This window comes from Melanotaenia boesemani, chromosome 24 (genome assembly GCF_017639745.1).
Source record: "Melanotaenia boesemani isolate fMelBoe1 chromosome 24, fMelBoe1.pri, whole genome shotgun sequence".
NCBI lineage: Eukaryota > Metazoa > Chordata > Actinopteri > Atheriniformes > Melanotaeniidae > Melanotaenia > Melanotaenia boesemani.
Genome location: NC_055705.1, coordinates 21,605,442 through 21,627,487, shown reverse-complemented (window position 1 = coordinate 21,627,487; position 22,046 = coordinate 21,605,442). Strand labels below are relative to the sequence as shown.

Below are 22,046 nucleotides of genomic sequence, written 5' to 3'. Positions count from 1 at the left end.
GCAAGCGGCATCCATCGGGTCCGAGCGTCCTGGACCCCACCACCCATCTCATACACCTTTTCCTAGCATGGTAGGTAACCTGGTAACATGGTAGGTAACATGGTAAAACACCCAGCTGAAAAACTGAAATGTTGATATACCTAGTTAATATTTTTTGCTAGCATGCTAACATGCTAGCTAACATGCTATGTTGCCATGACAACAGGTCTTGTAATGTGTTAGGGACCCAACAAGTATGAATCCTGTCAACTTTGGTTCAGTTCTCATGTATTCCTATGCAGATATGAGCAAACCGTGTTTCATGGCGAGAAGGCATTTTTCCGTCAGTTGCCACAGTTACACGCTTTTTCCTATTAGAAAGATTTGAACAGCGTTTGGTCCCCAACTTGTCAGGAAGCTTCCCACCAAGTTTGGAGTCAGTCGCACAAATCCCCTCAGACTAGTTTGTTCAAATACGATGCGTGTAAAGTGGAAAAAATGGAAAAAAAGTGGCCGTAAACTCCAAGGTGGCGGGCACCCCGTTGTCCTGGCAATAGGTGTTCAATTTACTTTTTTGCTCAGCTTGGGTTGTTACATGTGTGTGCCGAGTTTTGTATTCCTACGTCGAAGTAGACTTTCGGGACCCCATTCATTTGGGGATTTTTGGGGTGTCTAGGTGGTGCTGTTGAGCCACTTTTACATTGAAGTGTATGCGGACCTTAGAATATCGCGATTTTCACCGGGTTTGACGTGTGTGCCAAGTTTCACAACTTTTCATGGGTGTTTAGGGGGTCATATTTGGCCTCGAAGAGCTTAGGAGAAAAATAAACATTTCAGGAACAATAGGGTCCTTCCATACTTCGTATGGCTCGAACCCTAATAACAGCATAACAAGCTATAATCAATACAAAGAAAGTTTTAGTACAAACAAGTACATTAAAATATGTTTTACATGTTCATTTTATAAATATTGTAAAGAACCTATAATTTCAACAATATTTCTTTTATTTTATTTTACGGACCTACGTCTCTTAACTCATTCCCGAGGAAGGTCGAGGTCTCCTCTTTAAGGAATGTGTTCAGAATACCTCCACAGCGAGGCATCCAGTAGGAAGCTCATTTCAGACGACTGTATTCATGATCTCTTTCTTTCTGTTACTGCCCACAGCTGGTGACCATATGAGGGAAGGAACGTAAATTGATAATTAAATCAACAGCTTCACCTTTTGGTTTAGCTTCTTCTTCACCATGACAGACCGATGCAGAGTCCACATCAGTGCATGCACCGATCCACCTGTTGATCTCCTGCTCCATCGTCCCCTCAATCCTGAACAAGACCCAGAGATACTTGAACTCCTCCACCTGACCTCATACCTGACCTGGAGAAAACACTCCACCCTTTTCCAGCTGGAGACCATGTTGATCCCCTGTAGTTGGAGAATACCCTCCTCCACACTCCTTTTTGAAAAGGGGGACCACCCCCCAAGTCTGCCAGTCCACTGGCCAAGAGTGTCTCCGAGTACCCCAAGGGGTACATGTACCCCCATCTGAGAAATACTGCTCTAAATAAGCCTGAAGTCATAAAAATTTCCTTTAGTGTGTTAGAGGCGCCAGATACCCCTGCAGCCACTTCTGTAAAAAAAAATTAGCTGAAAACTGCGTTTCACCCAAACTGATGCATTATGCAAACTGCACCTCGGGGAGAGCTGGTAAGCTGATTGCATCATACACCCGGCAACAAAAACACAAACATGGAAACATAAATGTGATTGAAGAGTGAACTGATAGAGGGACACAATGAATATTACAACATCGATCTAATTACTGCCACCGAAAGGTATAAGGCAATGACTCAGATGATTATCCAGCTCCAGCAGATGAATAGATGCCTTGTCCAGGGATGAACGGATGAACAGTGTATTATGTGTATAATGTGTGTGTTAACAGATGACTTTGTAAAGGGTTAATGAGTTCATTGAGTAGCTGTGCCACACAGTCAATAAGTGAGGACACTCACATTGATCCTGCTCATTGATTAGTTCTTATCTTGCTCACGTTAGACCCTGATTAGGCGGTCAGGAAGGCTTAACTGATGCAGACTATGATGTTAACTGTTTTATGTGTACTATTTTGCTCTACAATAATTCTGGTTTACATCATGGATCATTAGGAATTCCATTTTTGAAGCAACAACTGGTAGATTCTCAGGACTGAGACAGAAAAAAGATTAAGAAAGCTAAAAATAGCAGCACTGACAGGGAAGGAAGAAATGCTGACGAAAAGCTGCACTGTTAGTTAAAAAGCCAAGAGTCCATGAATGAAATCCCTTTGCTGGTCAGATCTTTCCAACATCATAGCTCTTGAGTTTTTTTCTGTCTGTTTCTCAATATGTGCCCTCATTTTCCCACTTTCAGCAATTTAAAATGAAGTTTGAGGGAAGCACCGTCCATCTAGAGGAAATCAAGTATTGGGTGATTTCTTAATGGCTCTTTGTCTGGTCAAAGTTTAGCATCTCAACTTGGGAAAACAACAAGAAGCTGTTGTTAACTGTTGGCAGAATGGAGCTTAAACTGCAGCATGCAACAGAAAACATTTGTTTTGTAGACAGTTAAGAGACATTTATGGTGTTACTGAGGGCCTGAGTTCTTGTGACACATTTTTCTGAGCACCAGCACTTTCATTCATTTATTCCCAGTAAAAAGAGCTTCGGAAAGCTTCTTTCTACAGAGCACCAAATGTTTTTTTGTGCAGCCACTTCAAGAGCTTCAAGTTGGAGTCAGCTCGGGCTCGTGCAGCTCTGGGTCCTGCTCTCTGCTCACCCTTTAGGGGCCAACACATGTTTTTCCTGATTGTTATGTTATATGGGGCAAAAGTTATATTAAATGGCAGGTTAGGGTTTAGGACTGTGCAATATATCGATTTTTATTTCCCTTTAGTCTCTAAAAAATCACAAAAGCAGTAGTATTAAGAAAAAACTATTGCTATTGAAATCATTTTTATGCTTCGGTATTTTATCATGTGTTATGAATGACACTGGCTAGAATAATCTGGATTTGGTGTTATCTCTGTGAAAGAAGCTGATTTTGAGCATGTAGGCGTCTTGTTTCAGCGGTCAACACAACCCACCAAAAAACACTTGATACTCCTTATTTATGGAAAATAGTCTGTATTTAAATAGCGCTTTATAATATAAAACCCATTCACACACACACTCACACACTAATGGTGGAAGCTGCCATGCAAGGCGCTCAGCCATGAGCCTCGACAGGGACATCTCGACATGAGCTCAACAGGCCGAGGAGCAAACCAGCTACAAGACAACCACTGAACCACACCGCCCCTGTTATTTATGAAGACTCTGACAGTTTTCAACCTTTAAATTTAGAGCAGGTTTCACTGACTCTGGTCCTCCAGGACTACCGCCCCACAGGTTGTAGATGTTTCCCTGCTGCAACACACCAAGGACAAGGAACACGAAGACGGCAAGGAAGAAGAAGACGACGATTAAGAAAAGGAAGAAGGTGAAGATGAAGAAGAAAGTGAAGGAGAAGAAGAAGACAACTGCGATGCATCTATGTAATTGATTGCGACCAGATCGGGATGGAAGAATCAGAAAAACCTGTTGACGTTTTAGGGCTGGGATATACTTGCTGTTAGCAACATGTCCCTATATGTTTCGTCTCTGCCACGTGTTCCTAGCATTCTTTTGGCACATAGGCCACTTACGTTAACACGAGGTTACGTGTAAGTAGCAATACTGAGTTGGACGCTAGAGGCGTTCATGAGAACAAGAGCCTGAATCCGAGGTCAGAGGTAAACACAGTGGCATATAATTTTGAAAATTGCATCTCTAACCATTTCTACAACTACCGGTAATTACCTGCATCCACTCCTCCCCATTACATTTGATCTATTTTATTGTACTTTTTCCCAGTTTTTATTAAACTTCTTTTATTTCTTTTTAAAGTCTGTTTTTATTGCACTTGTTATGGCTTCCTGCACCCCGTTGTAAAGCTTTTAATGTTTTATGTAAAGCACTTTGAATTGTCTTTAACATGAAATGTGCTAAACAAATACACTTGCCTTGCCTACTTGTTGCACAGTGACAAACACTCGTGCCTTAACAGTTAGCAACATACTGGATGCATTTTGAGGGGCTGATGCGAACATTTGCCGAAAAATGCCTCCGAACTACAATGTGAGCGGCAGATTGGCCATGTGCTGTGTACCCTAGTGGTGACTTCCAGTATTGAGCGTTTTGGTTGAATCGTGCTGCAGCAAGTACACACACAGATGGTGCTAAAGGTTGATGTACACAGCAACTATATCCCAACCTTCAGACAGGAGGTTTGCGAATATTTTATTTGTCTGAAGCACCTCTTATCCAACATCAAGCGCGTATTAGTTTAGATGCCACAAGCCAGGCGTTTATCATTTAAAATGTTCCTGATCAAGCCACAGTTATCCTGTGATTAAAATAACAATTAGGAACATTTATGGATTAAATATTGCTCATAATTCACAACTTAATTAAATAATAGAGATTGGCTATTTCATTAATTCATCTATGGTTAATTTACCCAGCAAAAAAAAACAAAAAGAAACGTTTTTATTTGAAGTCCGTGACAGCTGCCCTCCTGCCCTCCATCTCATCACAGCTCAGAAAGCCCTGTAATTGAAAAGGAGAATCGGCTCGCCTGTCCTCACAGATGGTGCATCACATTTCTGAGACAATAATAGGATTGTGAACCTCACCGTTCAATACCACCTCTGAACCATTCAAAAGCTCATAGTGAAGTGAAAATATGAAGTTTTGCAGCAGATCTCAGTGTCTTGTGCTTTGCTCTGACTCAAGCCTCACGTGGCACCTTCACTCTGGCCTGATGGGAGCCAGCTCATCGCTAAGTCACACTCCTGAAGATGTGTGACTGTTCGAGAACTTTCAGAGTAATGCCTACCCTCCGATGGAAGAAATGAAACTCAGAGGAAAATCTCTCTGTAAAACAGGCTTGTTAGATACTGTGCAATTTTTGTAAGGCCGGAGCAGACCCTGAGATAAGCTCTGATTTTTGTTCAAATCACTTTTTATCCTAGTTACAAAATAAAAAGCCATTTTTAATATAAATAATGATCAGAAACGTATTGTTTTAGTTATTTAAAGGTGTCTGTATCTATTCTTGCTGAATATGAGATTCCAGCTCCTTGAGTCTGTGGCTGCTGTTTCTGTTCCTGCTGATGTTCCAGACATTTCCAGTAAGACTACAGGCCGGCTCTGCCTCTAGGAAGCCATGCTGTTGGAAGTTGTGCAGAATGAAGTCTGACACTGATAATAATAATAGATTAGATTCATATCATCAAAGCACTTTACATTTAATTTACATTTATTTATTAACACAGTGCTAGACACAAAACTACATGTGCAGCTACAGCTGCCCAGTCAGTACCAACAACCTCTCTGACCACCACCAAACATTTAATTAACTAGTGGTCTTTCATTTGCTTAAAGCTGCTGAAACACGGACTCATCTGACCCCAGAACATGTGTTCATCGTACTTCTGTCTATCTGAAGGAGCTTGCTACGTTTCTGCCAAGAACTGATATGGTTTCCTCCTCGCATAGAGTTCCAGGTTACTTCATTTATCTACTAATTTTTGACCAATCTTTGCACAACGAGATGAGCTTTGACTCATTCTTTCTTGAAATGAAAATGTTTGCTTGGTGGATGCTTCTCTTAAACCAGAGATCTCAAACTCCAGTCTTTGAGGGTCACTGTCCTGCGGTTTTAGGTGTTTCCTTTCTCCAAAACACAAGATTCAAATCAAATGAATCCAACCGCTTCTCGTCAAGTTCTGCACAATGACCCATCAAAGGGTTTCCTCCTTGTGTAGTTTAGTGTAGTAGGATAATTTATAAACTATTCTTTGATGGACTTTGACCCAATGGATGAGCTTTGACTATACTTCGTTGAAAAGACTGAACCTTTGATGATCTCCTTTTATACCCAATTGTGACACCCTCACCTGTCACGAGTTGATCTTTGGACAGCGACCTGTAAAAGTTGTTTTTTTTTTTTCACATTTACAACTCAAAAATTATATTTATGTATTTATTTTTGTATTTTTTTTTTGTGGGTATGAAACTTATAATACAACTTTTAAAAAAATGTGAAAAAAATATCTGGAAAAAAATTACATTGCCCCTAAATGAGCTGTGCTAGAAACCAACTAATTACTTTTGGATGTCACATAATTAGTTGAATGAGGTCCACTTGTGTGCAGTCTGTCACATGGCCTTAGTACTTACGCACCACAATCTGAAACATCACTCATCCATGAAGACCAAGAAGCTCTCTATAAAGCTCTCTTTTCTTTTTTCTTTTCCACATCTAACAGGCAAGAGAGATATTTGGATGCCTCAGTGAAGTAATTAATCAAGGCTTACCCATTACATAGGCAACATTCCTGCACATTGTGGCTCCAAAGATGAAATCCTCCAGGATGTTGGGAATGAGTGTGAAGGGCATACAGAAGATGGCCATCATCAGGTCGCTGACTGCCAACGACAGCAGGAAGGAGTTGGTGACGGTTCGCATGCGCTTGTTCAGCATCAGGACCGCGATGATCAGCAGGTTACCAAAGACGCTGAGCAGGAAGATGAGTGAGTATAGTAGGATACGAAATGAGTCCATCTCTGATAGAGACAAAGACAGAGGACATTCTCAGCTGTGAAAGGAGAGCGAGTTTGCACAAGTAAACAACAATTCTTTTTTTTTTCTATGTAACCATGGGAAATCAGCCAAGAAAATGTAACATCACAGGCTAGATGCTACAACCTAGAATCATTCAAACACTCCATGTACCAAATAACACAAGATGATAAAATAAAAAGACAGAAATTAAAAAAATACCTGCAGTAAGACTCAGGTTGGATGGACGATATTAAAGTACATTACAGGACAGAATAACTTGATGATATTTTAAATTCTGCTCTGTCAATTTTTACCAAGTGCTCCTGAAAGCAAAAACAGTAACTGTATCTGCAAGAAAAATTAAGATGAAAAGCATCATCAGGACTCAGCAGTATGTTTTATTATTAAACATAATAAATAGTTTTTTTGTTATTTGATGTTTTGTGTTACCTTTATGGGACTACAGATGAAGATTTGCACCTTTCTAAATCCAGCATTTTTAAAATCCACAATCCACAATATATTATTTAAACGACTGGAAAACTGGGTGGGCCTCTCTGGCACTGCACTACACTGGTTTAAATCTAATTTAGAAAATAGAAAGTACTTTGTGTCAGTAGGTAATTTTACATCTGAGCAGACAATATTTACATGTGGAGTTCCCCAAGGCTCCATCCTGGGGCCTCTTCTGTTTAACATCTACAGTATCTTACAGAAGTGAGTACACCCTTCATATTTTTGCTAATACTTCATTATATCTTTTCATGGGACAACACTATAAAAATTCAACTTTGACATACAGAACATCAAAGTTTAGTTTTTATAGTTTGGTATCCTGTATATCAAAGTTTAATTTCTATAGTGTTGTCCCATGAAAAGATATAATGAAATATTTGTAAAAATGCGAGAGGAGTGCTCCCACTGGCACAGATCATAAATAACAATAAAACTAGTTACCGTAGCTACGCAGATGACACACAGATATATTTTACAATGTCACCAGGCCCCGTACAAGCTCTTGGGAAATGCATTGAGAAGATTAATGACTGGATGTGTCTGAACTTTCTCCAGTTAAACAAAAACAAAACTGAAGAGATTGTCTTTAAAACGAAAGACAAATGCGCTTCAGTCTATAACTAAAAACCACCAACCAGGCCAGAAATCTGGGTTATTGATGGACTCAGACCTTAACTTTGAGAAACACATTAAGGGAATTACAAAATCAGCCTACTATCACCTTAAGAATATATCAAGGGTAAAAGATCTGATGTCTCAGCAGGACCTGGAAAAACTAGTCCAGCTTTCATCTTTAGTCGGCTTGATTATTGTAACAGTGTTTTTACAGGTTCTACCTAATAAATCAATTAGACACCTGAAGCTTATTCAGAACTCTGCTGCTCGAGTCCTCACTAAGACCAAGAAAGTGGACCACATCAGTCCTGCTCTGAGGTCTTTACACTGGCTGCCTGTTTGTCAGAGGATAGACTTTAAAGTTCTGCTGCTGGTCTATAAAGCTCTGAATGGTTTAGGACCAAAATACATCAGTGACCTCTTGACCCAGTATGAACCTAACAGAACCCTCAGGTCATCTGGATCCAGTTTCTTATCAGTTCCCAGAGTCAGAACCAGACATGGAGAAGTTGCATTCAGCTTCTATGCTCCACATGTCTGGAACAAACTCCCAGAAAGCCTCAAATCAGCTGAAACACTCAGTTTATTTAGATCCAGGTTAAAGACCCACCTGTTCTCTGCTGCATATCACTAGTTTTTATTTAGAAGTCCAAGAAGTCAAGTTGTTCTATGCTGAAATTTGAACTTTTTTTCTTTATCTGAGCTTTTTTTCTTTCTGTTTTTATGTAATCAATTTTATCTTTGTTTTTCTAATACGCTTGTATTTTTGCTGCACCTTGCTGTAATGTTTTTATGTTTTGTTTAAAGCACTTTGATTTGTCTTGTACATAAAATGTGCTATACAAATAAATTTGCCTTGCCTTGCCTAATAAATTCTGAATTATTAAATTCTGAAAATAAATTAATTGTATTATTATTATTATTATTATTATTTTAAAAAATAGAAAAAATAATTGTAGCTGTAGAAAATGTAAGTTCTTAAACTATTTAATTCTTAAAAGTTCTTTAATAAACTAATTAAGAAAAACTCCATCAACACATCTGTATACACTGGTATACAGATTTGGAAACACTGTTGGATTTAATGGGGGAATATGTCCAAACCTTCAACTGGCAGTGTCTATAAATTTGTTAGATTTCTTTTCATTTAGAAATAATTTAATTGTAATAGTTTTAAAGTTGTTATCTATATCAAATATGTATTTTTTTTTTAAATCAATATTTACTAAAATGGCAATTTATACAGAACAAAATTAACCACATCACATGAAAAACAACAACTGACATTTTGACTGGTTTAGCATCCCATCACTTAAAACATGAATGCAAACAGTTTATCATATTAAGTTGATACGATTGATTGCTTTTGTCGATGTTGTCAGGCATCAGTATGAGCAGGATGGCCCAGCCAGAGGGCTTTTGGGATGCTCCCTTTACTCACACCGGCCAGTCACAGTTAGCCTGCTTGAGCATGAGAGCATCTGACAGGACAAGGTCGGGGCCAGCCATGTGCTGCGCTGGCTGAGTCCACTCATTGAAGACATGTCTAGAGGTCTGCAGCAGGCCTGCAGAGTGCTACACATCACCTTAAAGGCAAACCCCTACTTACAAGGACTTACAACTATATTTGTCTTTCTTGGTGTTTAATGCGTTTCCTTGTGCTACAGTGAAGATTAGAACTTGTAAAATACCTTTTTAATGCAAATAGCAAACTATTTTTTATTAAAAATTTCTACTAAAACGTCTAAAAATGATCATTTCCTGTGATGTCATTTTAATTAATCTTTGTAAAAAGTTCAAATTTAAAGTGTGAAAGCTAAGCAAAAGTAATGTTTCGCAATTTGTTATCCTCAAACTTATTAAAATTAAATAGCTTGAAAATGATTATGTCATTGCTTTTTGCTAGCATCCTAATGCTAAGCCATAGAAATATTTAACAAACATGTGTTGACCAGAATTTCACCTTATATTGTTTTTAGATTAAGGAGGCAGCGTCATCTTGGAAACCTAGAAAATTCAGCTTTTTAACATAGTTGGCATCGTGTGACGTTATAGCTAACCTGGCTTATTCAAGAATGCAGAAAATTGGTTTTGGTGGCTCAACCTGTCTGAACAGTGAGCAAAAATTCAAGCCAAGTGCATCATGCCATTGTTTTCTTGTTAGCCTCCTTATGCTAAACCACAGAAATGTTGATTCACGTGTACTGACAAACGTGTGATGTCCTAAATTTTATAAATTCTGTTTTTAGTATGAGGCTGCATCATCTTAGAAAACCTAGAGATTTGAGCTTTCTAACATGTGAGAATGTTAACTGAAAGCTATAAGTTTAAAACCTAGCCAAGCAGCTAGCTAACATAGCTAATCCAAAAAAAACAACGGCTCACAGAGCCTAAATCTAAACAAACAGCAAGTTAAAGAAAATGTTTTCAGTAAAAATGAAATGAAATACGTTTTTAAAAAGCAGACACATTTGGGACTTCTCCGTGATAATGTTCCTGCTGTTGCGCACTGTAAACATCACATTTTGAATGTGATGCTTTTCAAGTTCATGTTAAGGAAAAAAGATTAAGCATGAACTGCAGACAGACTGTGCTGAAATGTAATGCCACAGCCTATTTAAAATAGAAATTTATCCTTGATCTGACAAACTGCAGAGGAACTTGCCAGCAAAGATAAAAGCAAGAGAGCTCCGAACCCGGGACACTTCGGATGCATGCTAATCACCTCTGCTGCCTGAGAGACTCTGGTCTCCTCAGCTTCAAATATGAATTATTCTTTTGATCAGGAAATAACTCTGATGGCCTTTTTAAGGTGGTTTTGTCATTTAAAGAATGACATGACAGTCAGGGCAATATAAACATTTATTTCAGAAACGGGAAGACAAAACTACAGCCTGATTAACAAGTTTGATGAGCTTGGTTTCCACAAGATGCATGTTCAGCACTACTGTTGAGCAAGCAGGGAGCTCCCTGTGGCACAGCAGCTTTAACCGAGTACCAAAGACATTCCTGCTCCTTTTGTTCCCTCGAACTGTGTCAAATGTGACAGGCGTCATCAGATACATCAGTTTAAAACATGGTGTTCATCCTTAGGATGTTCATGTGCAGCAGAACTAACTGACATGGAAAAGTTTAGGATTGACTCGTGTCTGTAATACCCAGCGGTCTCTCCTGCACACCCAGTCACCAGCTGCAATGCAAACCATGAACTATGACTCCCCAGAAGGTTTTTTTTAAAGTTTAGTTTCATTCATTTTTATTGTCTTTAGAAGTAATTAGCAGGACCTTTAAGCCACATTCAGACATTTGAGATTTTTCTCATTTATTGCAGGGTGATGAAAGAGCGAGAAGAGGAGAGGAGTGATTTTATGATTTGATCAATGACGATGGTTCTCAACACGATATACGAACATACTGCCTCAGATATCATGAATAATATACACTAAAGAAAGAGCTGCTTCTCTGAGCTATCTTTAAATTACAATTTTCATGTGAAGTTGTCTTTTGTAGAGAAAACCGCTTTCAAAAGATGAAATGTTTCATATAGCTAGAAATGACCGTCAGTCCCGTCTAAATCTGATGTTACCCCTAATTACAGGTGGACATAAATCAGAAAAAGCATTAGGAACTTGAAGATAACTAAGAGGAAGCTGTCAACCTTCACTGTAGCATACAAACGCTTTGGTACTCTTAATGACAAATATTATATTGAAAAACTGATATCAATATGCAAAAAGGTTAAATAGTCTTCTATAAAGATTTCAAGCTAAATTAATACATTATTTATTTTTTGTCTAACAGGTAATGTTCCTCATCCCTCGAGCCACCTTCTATAGATGAGGACTGGTGCTGCCTTTGGCCATCAACCAATTCACTGAAAGAATGAGATCAAGGATAGCAGCCAAAAAGAGTTCCCTTTTCAGGGTCTGGACTCGCCCTAGAGTGAGAAGTTCGGTCATCCAGGAGGGGATTAGAGTAGAGCTGCTGCTCCTCCTCGTCAAGAGAAACCAGATGAGGTAGATCAGGCATCTGATTAGGATGCCTCCCTGATGGAGTGTTCCAGGCACAGACCCTGCTGAAGACCCAGGACAGGCTGGAGGGACTATGTCTCTCAGTTGATGGATGGATAGATAGAAATTTCAAAAGCTTTTCAAGTGCTCCCATCTATCAATTAGCACCAATGGACTCCACTAAGTAGATACCAAATACTGTAGAAACTTTTGGAAATAAGGAGCATTGAAAAGTTGGTAAATGATTTAAAAGATTATGTATTTGGTATGAAAACCCAACTTTTTCTTTTTCAAATATCCTGCATCATTCATGCATATCTGGCTCATTCCAGTGTGGTTAAAATTGTAATATGATTTATTCTTTTAAGAGTTAAGAAGTAGAAAAAGAAAGTGTGAAACATTTTCTGTTTTAAATAACTTCAGAAAGTGGATTACTTTTTGGTGCTCAGTCAGATGAAAGTAGAGAAGTCAAACTACATGGTTAAAATTTCTAAAGGATCTTTTCTACATCTATAACATTTCATTTATTCTAAGCAAAGCAGGAAGAGGTTATGAGCTAATAGCAAAGCATTTGCAGGTAGCTGATCCTGTAAACCAGGGATCACCAACGTTGGACCTCCTGGACCAGTGTTCTGCAGCATTTAGATCCCTGCTGCAACACACAAGGGTCAAATTATTGGATCATTATGAGGCATGTGCAGCACTTGACAACAAGCAGATGGAGAATCATTTACTTTGAATTAGGTGTGTTGCATCAGTGAAACATCCCAAACCTGCAGGACATTGGCCCAAGAGGTCCAGAGTTGATCCCTGCTGTAGACTGGATTTTATGTTTATTATCGTAAAATGGCAGAAAGAGGGGGATTTTGTCCTGTGGACTGCTCGGTTACTGGATCACCTCTTTTGGCTCACCTAGCAGTGGATTTGCAGATTCGTATGCAGAGAGACGAACTTGGAAAGTTTCTCCTCTTTTGAGTTACAGATGTTAAAGACTGGTTTATCCAGTGTATTTTACTTTGTGTTAATCTACCGCCCTCCTGGTCCTGGGTTAGGATTAGGATGACTTTCTTTACTTTCTCTTTCACGGTCTCTCACAAATCAGTGATAGGAAAAATGGTTAAATCTGCCATGAAGATGATGGATGGATCTTGTGGGATAGCTTATTCAGCTTGTGTTAGTGGTTGACTGTTTCCCATCAAGGACTATACAGTTTATTCTGATAATGATAAGGTAACACAGTGCAGATCTCGGCTAAAGCCGTTGTTGACTTTGATTAGCAGAAGCCAAGTCAAAGGAGCAGACACTGCTTCTCCAGGCCCATTTGCGTCCTCACTGCTAAAAGAAAGTGGCCATATGCAGCCCAGGCGGCTAACCATCCCATTAAATATGGAAATTTTACACAGAAGATCAGATATGAACAAATCCAGCTCAAAATAATGGAGTATGGTAATCTATGTGTTAGAAAAACTGTCCCAGATGAAGACAGACCAGACTGTGTTTTTGATTTTTTTTTATTATTTTCCCAACAGGCATTTGTTATCACGCATAAACATCCTCCTGCTCATAACCATTAATGACTATCTACTGGAGTCCTTTCAATATTTACTAGTAAACACTGCAAATTGTGAGAAAATGGATACAAACATGCTTGGTATGCCTCCTCAGAGTGAAAGGGATTGCTTATCATTCTTTTTTTGTTTCTGTTTTAAGGTTCAACTCTCAAATCACAGAGGGCTCGCCATCTCTTCAGTCCCCATTACTCTTTCACAGGTCGACACAGCTAATCAGACGCTCCTTCTTTTCAAACTGCAGAGGAAGCCAGAGGGCTTACAAAATGTAGTAAAAGATTCAGTCAAGACACAGAGGTGCTATTTAACCTCCTGAACCAACTGATTTGGCCTCAGTGGACAATATCTGGTGGTTTGCTTAAACATCTATACAGATATGTGGTGTCATGTAACCTCTGCTCTCCCCGTGTGACTAGACTGCATTGCTGAGCATTAAGATAGGCGTAGCAAATTAGTGTTTAGACAGCAATTAAATGTGTGCAAATCCATCTGTCTTTTATCACTGCAAGGAGACGAGTTTCTGTGTGTGACAGTCAGCACAATTCAACTGAATCCATCCTCTAACAATGCCACCCTATGAGAGAATATCATTGATTCCACATTACTTTAAATGTATGCAGTGCATGGACAAGCTCAGCACATATTAGATTACCCATGAGGCTCTTTCTACGCTTACGTTTGTTTTCAGTGCTATTTTTTTTCCTCTTTTCCCTTTTTCATTAGCATAATTTCACATGATAAACTCGATGTTTTGACATAAAATCATGCAAACAAATCATCAAGAGCAGAAATGTTATTCAAAACGAAACTTGCTAGCTATTTGGCACCCGTGCAGTACGTGTGAGCTCATTTTCCCTTTGAATTATAAAACACTTTAAAGAAAAACTGAGGCTGAGTAAGTGCATTGCAGCCTCTCCTGAGTGTGACAAATTCAGTTAATCACATCCAGTCTGCTGTTTCTGCAAAAAGCAAAGACATAAAGCAAGATGCCTGCCAATGTCCATCAGACAGGCTGGCAAGACGCTCAGCATTAAATACCCATTAGGATCAGGATCAGCATGCCGGAGCGTCCAGCAGTTGGTAAAATACCTTCAGATCCAGTGAATCACTTACTGAATCGTTCATTCATCCGGAACAGCTGTGCTTTCATACAAATTCAATGTCGTGTTGATTACTGAGTGTAGTGTGTTTTTTGATGGATGTCATTCACATTTGCAAGAAGAATTATGTGAAACATTTTAAATTACCTGGATTTCTGCATAAATTGGCCACAAAATGTGATCTAATCTTCACCTAAGTCACAATAATAGACAAACACAGTCTTCTTAAACTAATACCACACAAGCAAATGTTTTCATGTTTTTATTGAAGAAAACATACACACATTCAGTGTGCAGGGTGGAAAAGTATGTGAACCCTTGGATAACTAGTTCACCCTCCTTTGGAAGCAATAACCAAGGTGTTGCAGATCAGACCTGTACAACTACTACGAGGATTTTTGGACCAGTCTTCTTTACAAAACTGTTTCAGTTCAGCAAAATTCTTGGGATGTGTGATGCATGAATTGTTCTATCTCAGAGCATCTCAGTCAGGCTGAGGTCAGGACTCTGACTAGACCTCCAGAAGGTGTATTTTCTTCTGTTGATTTAATTCTGTGCTTCTGTTGAGCTTCACTTGATGGACATAGTCTTAAGTTCTTCTGTGAATTGTCTTAATAAATTTGGGAATTAATTTTTCCATTGATGATAGCAATTTGTCCAGGCCCTGCAGCAGCAAAGCAGCCCCAAACCATGACACTCCCTCCACCATACCATACCATTTTACTTATACAGCACTTCAATAAACAACACATGGTTGACCAAAATGTGGCACAACAGGTGAAACACAGGACAGAAACAAAACACAATCCTCCACAACTATCAAACATAGAAACAGTAAAAACAGGGATACAGTCTTAATATTGTAAAAAAATAAAACTCACATTGGGTTAAAAGCCAAAGAATAAATGTAGCTATCAAACAGCAGCATCTATTTTTACACCTAAGTTGGTGACAACAGACTTCATGTACGGAGTCAGAGCAGAGAATTCAGCACCATACTTCACAGCTTGGATGAGGTTTTGAAGTTGGTGTGCTGACTCCAGGTTGGCTGACTTCCGACTCCAATTAGCTCCTGCATGCTAGCTCCATTAGCATGGGGTTTCGCATGCATTTTCCACCCTGCACAATAAATAATTATATGTTCAATTAAAAACAAGAAAACATTTCATTGTTTGTGTGGCTTCGGTTTAAGAAGGCTGTGTTTGTCTATTGTTGTGACTTAGAGGAAGATCAGATTACATTTTATGATTAATTTAAGCAGTAACCCAAGTGATTCCAAAGGCTTCACATACTTTTTCTTGCCATAGTATTTATGACAGGCAGTTGTTGTTGCATACCCATTTGCAGTTTTTAGGCTAAGTAAGACTGCTGTTTGGAGATGACTGCTTAGACTCATGAAACTGGATAAAAAAAACGTTAGTTTTATGTCTGAATTTGAAAACTTGTGCTCAGGGTAGCAGGAAAACTGACAGAAAGCAGCACATCTGCATTTTTTTATTCTTAAATGCTGCTGTACACGAGTAGCACATGAACAACAGCTGTTTTTTAGGTGTTTTTTTTTTTTTTTTATTCTGCTTATAGTCCTGTTGTACGCTTTTAGGGTTTTAAGCTTAATTAATCTTGCAATGATTTCGTCATCTCCTACCATTTCCTCATAGTTAAACTACTCAATTTATAAGATCTAAATATGTTTACTCAGTTCTTTAGCTTTTTTTTTTACCTTTACTGATTTCTTTGTTACTTCTCTCTTTCTTTGATCAGCTAATCTAAATCCATAAAGTGAAATTAGCTGCACCGGGTTCTAGGAGGGCATAAGTAGCACTCCGAAGGACTTCTGGTTGTCTGGGGTGGCCAAGTTGGCCATAACCTGGCTACGCCCCTGCTCAAGATGGACTCCAGTTATCTTTAAGTCTTTCAAAATCAACATTCAATTTTACAGTTTGATAATCAGATAAGAATTTCTGCATCTTGTTCACATTAGAAATCATAAATCTGAAAGTTTAAACAATTTTTAGTGTTGCTATGAATCCAGGTATTTTGGTAAGATTTGCTCATAAAATGACACTTTTTGTTTTTACATTCTTGTCTTCTCCAATTTCTGACACGAATTTCCATCCATGTTTGATCATTTACTGAATGAAGTAATCATTTTCCACACTGGAGCCAGAAATCTACGAAACAAGTGAAATTAAGAGCTGTGACTTCAAACTTGTAAAAAGTGGCTCCCTGGTGTTTTTTTATGTATTACATTGTGGTGTAATTGGAAGCAGCATCACAAAGCCATTACAGGAGATGCTTCTTTAGGGATTTCTTTATTGAATTCCACATTCAGTCACGGTGATTTCCTCCTGAACCCATAAATTACTCTGTAAACCAAGCCAGCAGAGCCTCTAGTGTTTCTAATTAGACTTTTCTCGGTAAAAATCATGCATTTCCAAATCTTTACGCACTCTTTATGTTGTGCTACATTGTAATACCATTTTTAAGAATAACATTTTCCATCTAAAACATCATCATTGCATCTAAAATAAGGTAAACAGGTAGATTCTCTTTGATAGCTACATCAAAATTAGTAAAATGAAGCCAGCAGGCACAATAAACTGAAGGTGCATTAGCTCACATGGAACTGGTACCTTGCACATCTGTGTAGGTGCAAATTTTGGTATCAATCCAATACCAAGTAAATCCAGAGAAAGTAGCGTTGATACCGAAACTTTTTGCTGGAAATTTCACAATTATTCAGTGATTTTGCCATTTGCAGACAACGACATTCAGTCCTCGGCAGAGCACATACATACAACAAAGTATTAGGGCCACATTAAGAAAATATTTTTTCACAGGCTTCAAGAATAAAGTTGTAATTAAGTAGTATTTTAAGCAGTTCTTTTACAAGAGGGAAGTTGTTAACATAAGGGCGGTAGAGCATTTCAGGAAGTTGTATTTCAGCATAGGTTTCACAAACCAGGAGAAACCGAATCTTTTGGCATCACATTATCATTAGTATCAGGACTTTGAAAAGAGAGGGGGCACGTTAGCCCAGAATCTGTGACCCATCAGAATCTGTGACCACAGATAGTGTACATTTCTCTGCATGTACGTTGAAAAAGACTAACAAAGTCTTGAAAACACTTGTTTTAAGTCTAAGTTCATCGTAATGCAGGTACAGTAAATCAGAAATGGTGACCTCAGTGATCCCGGCTATTATGTTTAAAGAGTCCAGACTAAAAGAGGGGAGACCTAAGTCACCATTTCTGAAAGCCATCAACAGCCAAAACCAACAGCACATATATAAAGTTACTATACTGTATACAAGACACATTGGTAAATGTTGAACTGTTTAACCATGTAACTCTGGAGTCCGATGTCCCAAAGCAAACACACATTTACACGCTGCTGTCAGAGGGCGGAGCTTATTCACCAACTGATGTCAGAACACCAACATGCGTCTGATGTTCTGGTTATTTTATTACTGCATTTTCATTATAATTAATAATAAAGTCATACAATCAAAGGGCTGTTTGTTCTGTCTCAACAGGCTGCTTCGAATTTCCCCACATTTTGATCCATTTTCTGTAATCATGTCATGACAGGCCACATCATTATACCAACGGGGGGAAAAAGCTCATTTTTCAGCCCAACCAGGTTGTGGAAACTAGTTTCCACGGTCACTTCGTATGCAGTTCACAGCTCCCTGTCTTGTCCTTCTTTTTCTCTCCACCTGAAAACCTGTGTTCATTGAATGCTTATGAAATCCACTTCATGATATGTTATCATGCAATGAAGAGGATGGGGTGAGCTCAGCAAAGTGCCACTTTGAATCAGCGGTGGGGGGGACACAAAGGAGCCAAGGTGCGGGCACAGATGCTGTTCCACATAAGCAGGGCCTCGTCTAATCTGACCTGCTCTCAGCAGTCTAGGACGATCACTGCAGCGGGATACACATCAAGTTTGTTTCAGTTTCCCAGCTGCTGTCTAAGTTAAAGGACCCTCAGTACCCCACATTTTAGAAATAAATGCAAATATATAACCTTTAAAGATGCACTACAGACGTGCTGCAGATTTTCTCAGTGACGCGTCCCCCACCAATCGCTAATTCAGCATTCATCTTACAGGGTTAAACTAGATTTATTCATTTATGTGCTGTATTATGGTGTAAATGTAATCCTAAAGAAATTTAATGCCTCTACTTCTAATTCACAAAATAGTGAATTAGAAGTAGAGGAATAATGAAAGCTGTGCCAAAGAACATTCAAAAGTTGCATTATGTTGTAACAAAACTTTTTTAGTTGTAATTATTAACATGTTATTGGGATAAATATATTTTATATAATTATCTATGTCATATTTTAAGGTTTTATAGGTAATGATTCAGTCAATCAGCAAAACTAGGAAAGTACAGTTAGACAGATATCACAAATTAGCCTAAACAGGACTGAAGCAGTTATGCTATGAGGCTAACGTATTTTCTTGTGGGGGCGGTTATAAAACGGTTTGGTAAATTGATGCCACCTTGTGGTGGTGGCAACACCATCACCACCCGTTGCTGGTTAAAAGAGATAATTGTCTCATAAACTATTTGTCTTACAATTAAATAAGTATTTGAAAAGCCTAAAATAATTAGCTATCTCTTTTATGTTATATATTGCTCTGCAGATTTATATATATATATATATATATATATATATATATATATATATATATATATATAAGGCTAGTCAGGTGGCTAAATGTTTAAGCTCTAAATATCTATTGTGAAATGTGAAGTGGCATGTTAAACTGTGGTGGTTTATACATGGTGCAGCCAGTTACTGCACATAAGTTGAAGAGTCTTTTTTATCTTTTGTAAAAAATGTTTTTAGAATTTAAAAATAGGATAATTTTATGAATTGCATGAAGTGCAATAAATATAAAAGTTTATATCTACTTTATTTGTCGCTTTGCCCAGCTACAAAGGGCAAAATCTTTATTTCAATAAATCTAGCAGCAGTGATTCCACCAGTGGTGGGACTTTAATTTCCTGTTCCACTTGTGGACCCCTGAGAGCAACAAGAGACGTGCATAATAAAGACATGTTGCTCTCCTCTGACCTAAAGGGAGACAACACAGACCCATGAAGGTAAATAAAGAAAAAAAAAGCAGACTGTGTTTTATTTGATAGACAAAGAGGAAGGTGTATTAATTGCAGACTTAGTATACCCTGATAGATTTTGTTTGACTGAGCTCAGACTGATTCTGAAGTTTCTCATTTATAAGGACCAAGGTAATCCAGCACAGAGGGAGGAATGGCTGAATTATTTATTGGGGAACAACTTGAAATCTCTTCAACGCTGCAGCTGAGGTGGGGGAAACATATTAAGCAGAAACCTCGCTCCTGTTTCGGCCTCATTACCCAGTCAGCCTATATGTTCAACTGGTGTCCTGATAGAGGACTCAGAAGCCTTATCTCCTCCAACACGGGGTTTAATCTTCCGCATTTTAGAATTAGAGGCAAGCAAAACAAACACTGGGAATTAAAAAGGCTGCAAGCACTTTGCAGCGCTTTCTGATTGAGGCATTATTGATGCAGAAAGGAAGCCGCAGTAAATTTGGCTGCTTGGTGATTGTTTATTTTAGACATGGGGAGGATGGTTTCATAAAAATCCCTGACTGTAAATCATTTTTGTGGTGAAACAGACCAGTCAAAGCATGGAAAAAATGGTTAGAAAGTGTTTGTTTTTTTGTTTGTTTGTTTTCCACTGGGTTTGCTTCATCCAGTTTAATATCTGTGGTGAAATAATTACATTTTAATGGGGTAATCAGTGGGAGGTGGAAGTTTGTAATTAGATGTTTTTGTTTTATTTATTTGTTTGTTTTATTTTATTTTATTTTATTGCATGGCATTATCTTTTTATGACAGAAGACAAAAAGGGCAAAGAGTTTTTCATCCAATAATAATAAATAAGCAGCAAAAGAAGAGTAATTTGATCCAAAAACACCACATTTGAATCTTAGTTACTTTAAATCAATAAGGTATGACAATTATTTGTATACTAAGGGGCAGATGCAGCCTTGAGATCTATTTGAAGCAGTTTAACACCTCAGTTTGGATGATTTAGAAAAGGGAAGAAGATGAGTCTTACCTCGGGCTCTGGTAGCGGGTCTGGGGAGGTCGGAGCTGTTCGTGCAGCTCATGTTATACTCGCCAACTTCCACGCTGAGGTTCCCCTGCTCCCCACAGCCCAGCACGCTCCCGTTCGCCGCCTGCAACGACATCCTCTCCACCGACGAGGACGCTAATAATCTCTACAATTAACACCTGCAACACGCGCGCGGCTTCACGCGCTGGAATCAACTGGTCGCTTTTTCCTTCATAACAGCCGCAGTTGAGAAACTTGTTGAGAGCTCAAAGTGGAGTTTAATTCTTAACTTGTGGTAATTAGAGACAAGCCACGCATGTTCAGTGATGTGAAGTCGCGTGGGAGGCTTGAGACGCGCTCAGAAAGCCCGACTGTGGAGGAATGAGGCTGCGCTGCTACGGCAACTGAGACTCTCTCTCTTTCTATCTCTCTCTCTCTCTCTCTGTCTCTCTCTCTCTCTCCATCTCTTTATTCAACTCACGACTGTCACCGCACAGATCTCATGATTATATTTATAGCTGCGGAGTTCTAAGAAAACGAACAATGGGAAATTTATATCACTTAATCCACGGGAAAATTAAATGGCCATGGTAATTGTTGTTTACGCATGCGCAGGTGTGATAACTGTTGGATATGATTGATAACTACAAATAAAACAGAAAGACAATAAAATGCTTTTTTTAAAGGTGGTCTTTAGAGGGAAAAGTGTTTGGAATCTAAAGAAATAAAACTGAATTGGGAAAATTTTTATCATTTCTATCATGTTAACTAGAAAAAAAAAATAATAATAATAACAAGGCCCTAAACACAGAGCCCGTTTGGTGACATTGATAGAATTTATATTGATCTGTGGCCAAACGTTACAATGTCCTGGCCATGTATTATTAAAGCTGAAAATCAGACCTGCAAACCTGTCGCGCTGTTTTTTTTTTTTTGTTTGTTTGTTTTTTGTTTGTTTGTTTGTTTGTTTGTTTGTTTGTTTGTTTGTTTGTTTTTTTAATCCATAGATATTCTAAATGGCGGTGTGCCATACTGCAAGATCTGGTATTGATCCGATACCAAGTAAATAAACTACAATCACAGATAGTTACCTATACTTTTTAATAGCATTGTCAAAATTAAGAGATTAAACTGTATTTTGTGCATTTGTCACTGGTGGTGTGTGTGCTGATGGCTGTTTGCTTCTTCATTAACCATTAGTTAGCTCTGTAGCATTTTTAGCCATGTATTAAGAGCCATTGTGGAATGTCCAGAGAGCCACTTACGGCTCCAGAGCCGCAGGTTGCACACCCCTGCTCTAGAATAATGAGTTTTGGTGATTACATGTGTGTGTGTGTATGTACACTTGCTCAAGTGTGAGGATATGCATGCAGTGTATGAGTTGGGTCGGCCTAAGTGAGTGTATGACTGACTTTGTGTCCCAGTTTGGCCCTGGGAGTTTGCATGCGCTCTA

The 22,046-nt window shown here is 38.6% G+C and overlaps 1 protein-coding gene across 2 annotated transcripts in view; it reads right to left on the bottom strand.

Moving 5' to 3' along the window:
* The window catches only part of cckbra (cholecystokinin B receptor a), a 42,209-nt gene extending 21,250 nt beyond the window's left edge, over window positions 1–20,959 (bottom strand). For both annotated transcript variants that reach the window (XM_041979305.1, XM_041979306.1), the window contains exons 1-2: window positions 20,597–20,959; window positions 6,422–6,670 (exon numbers count right to left, since the gene is read on the bottom strand). In XM_041979305.1, coding sequence (XP_041835239.1) covers window positions 6,422–6,670; window positions 20,597–20,729 — 382 coding nt within the window. In that variant the 5' untranslated portion in view covers window positions 20,730–20,959. The remainder of the gene's footprint in view (window positions 1–6,421; window positions 6,671–20,596) is intronic.
* Window positions 20,960–22,046: the final 1,087 nt, after the last annotated feature.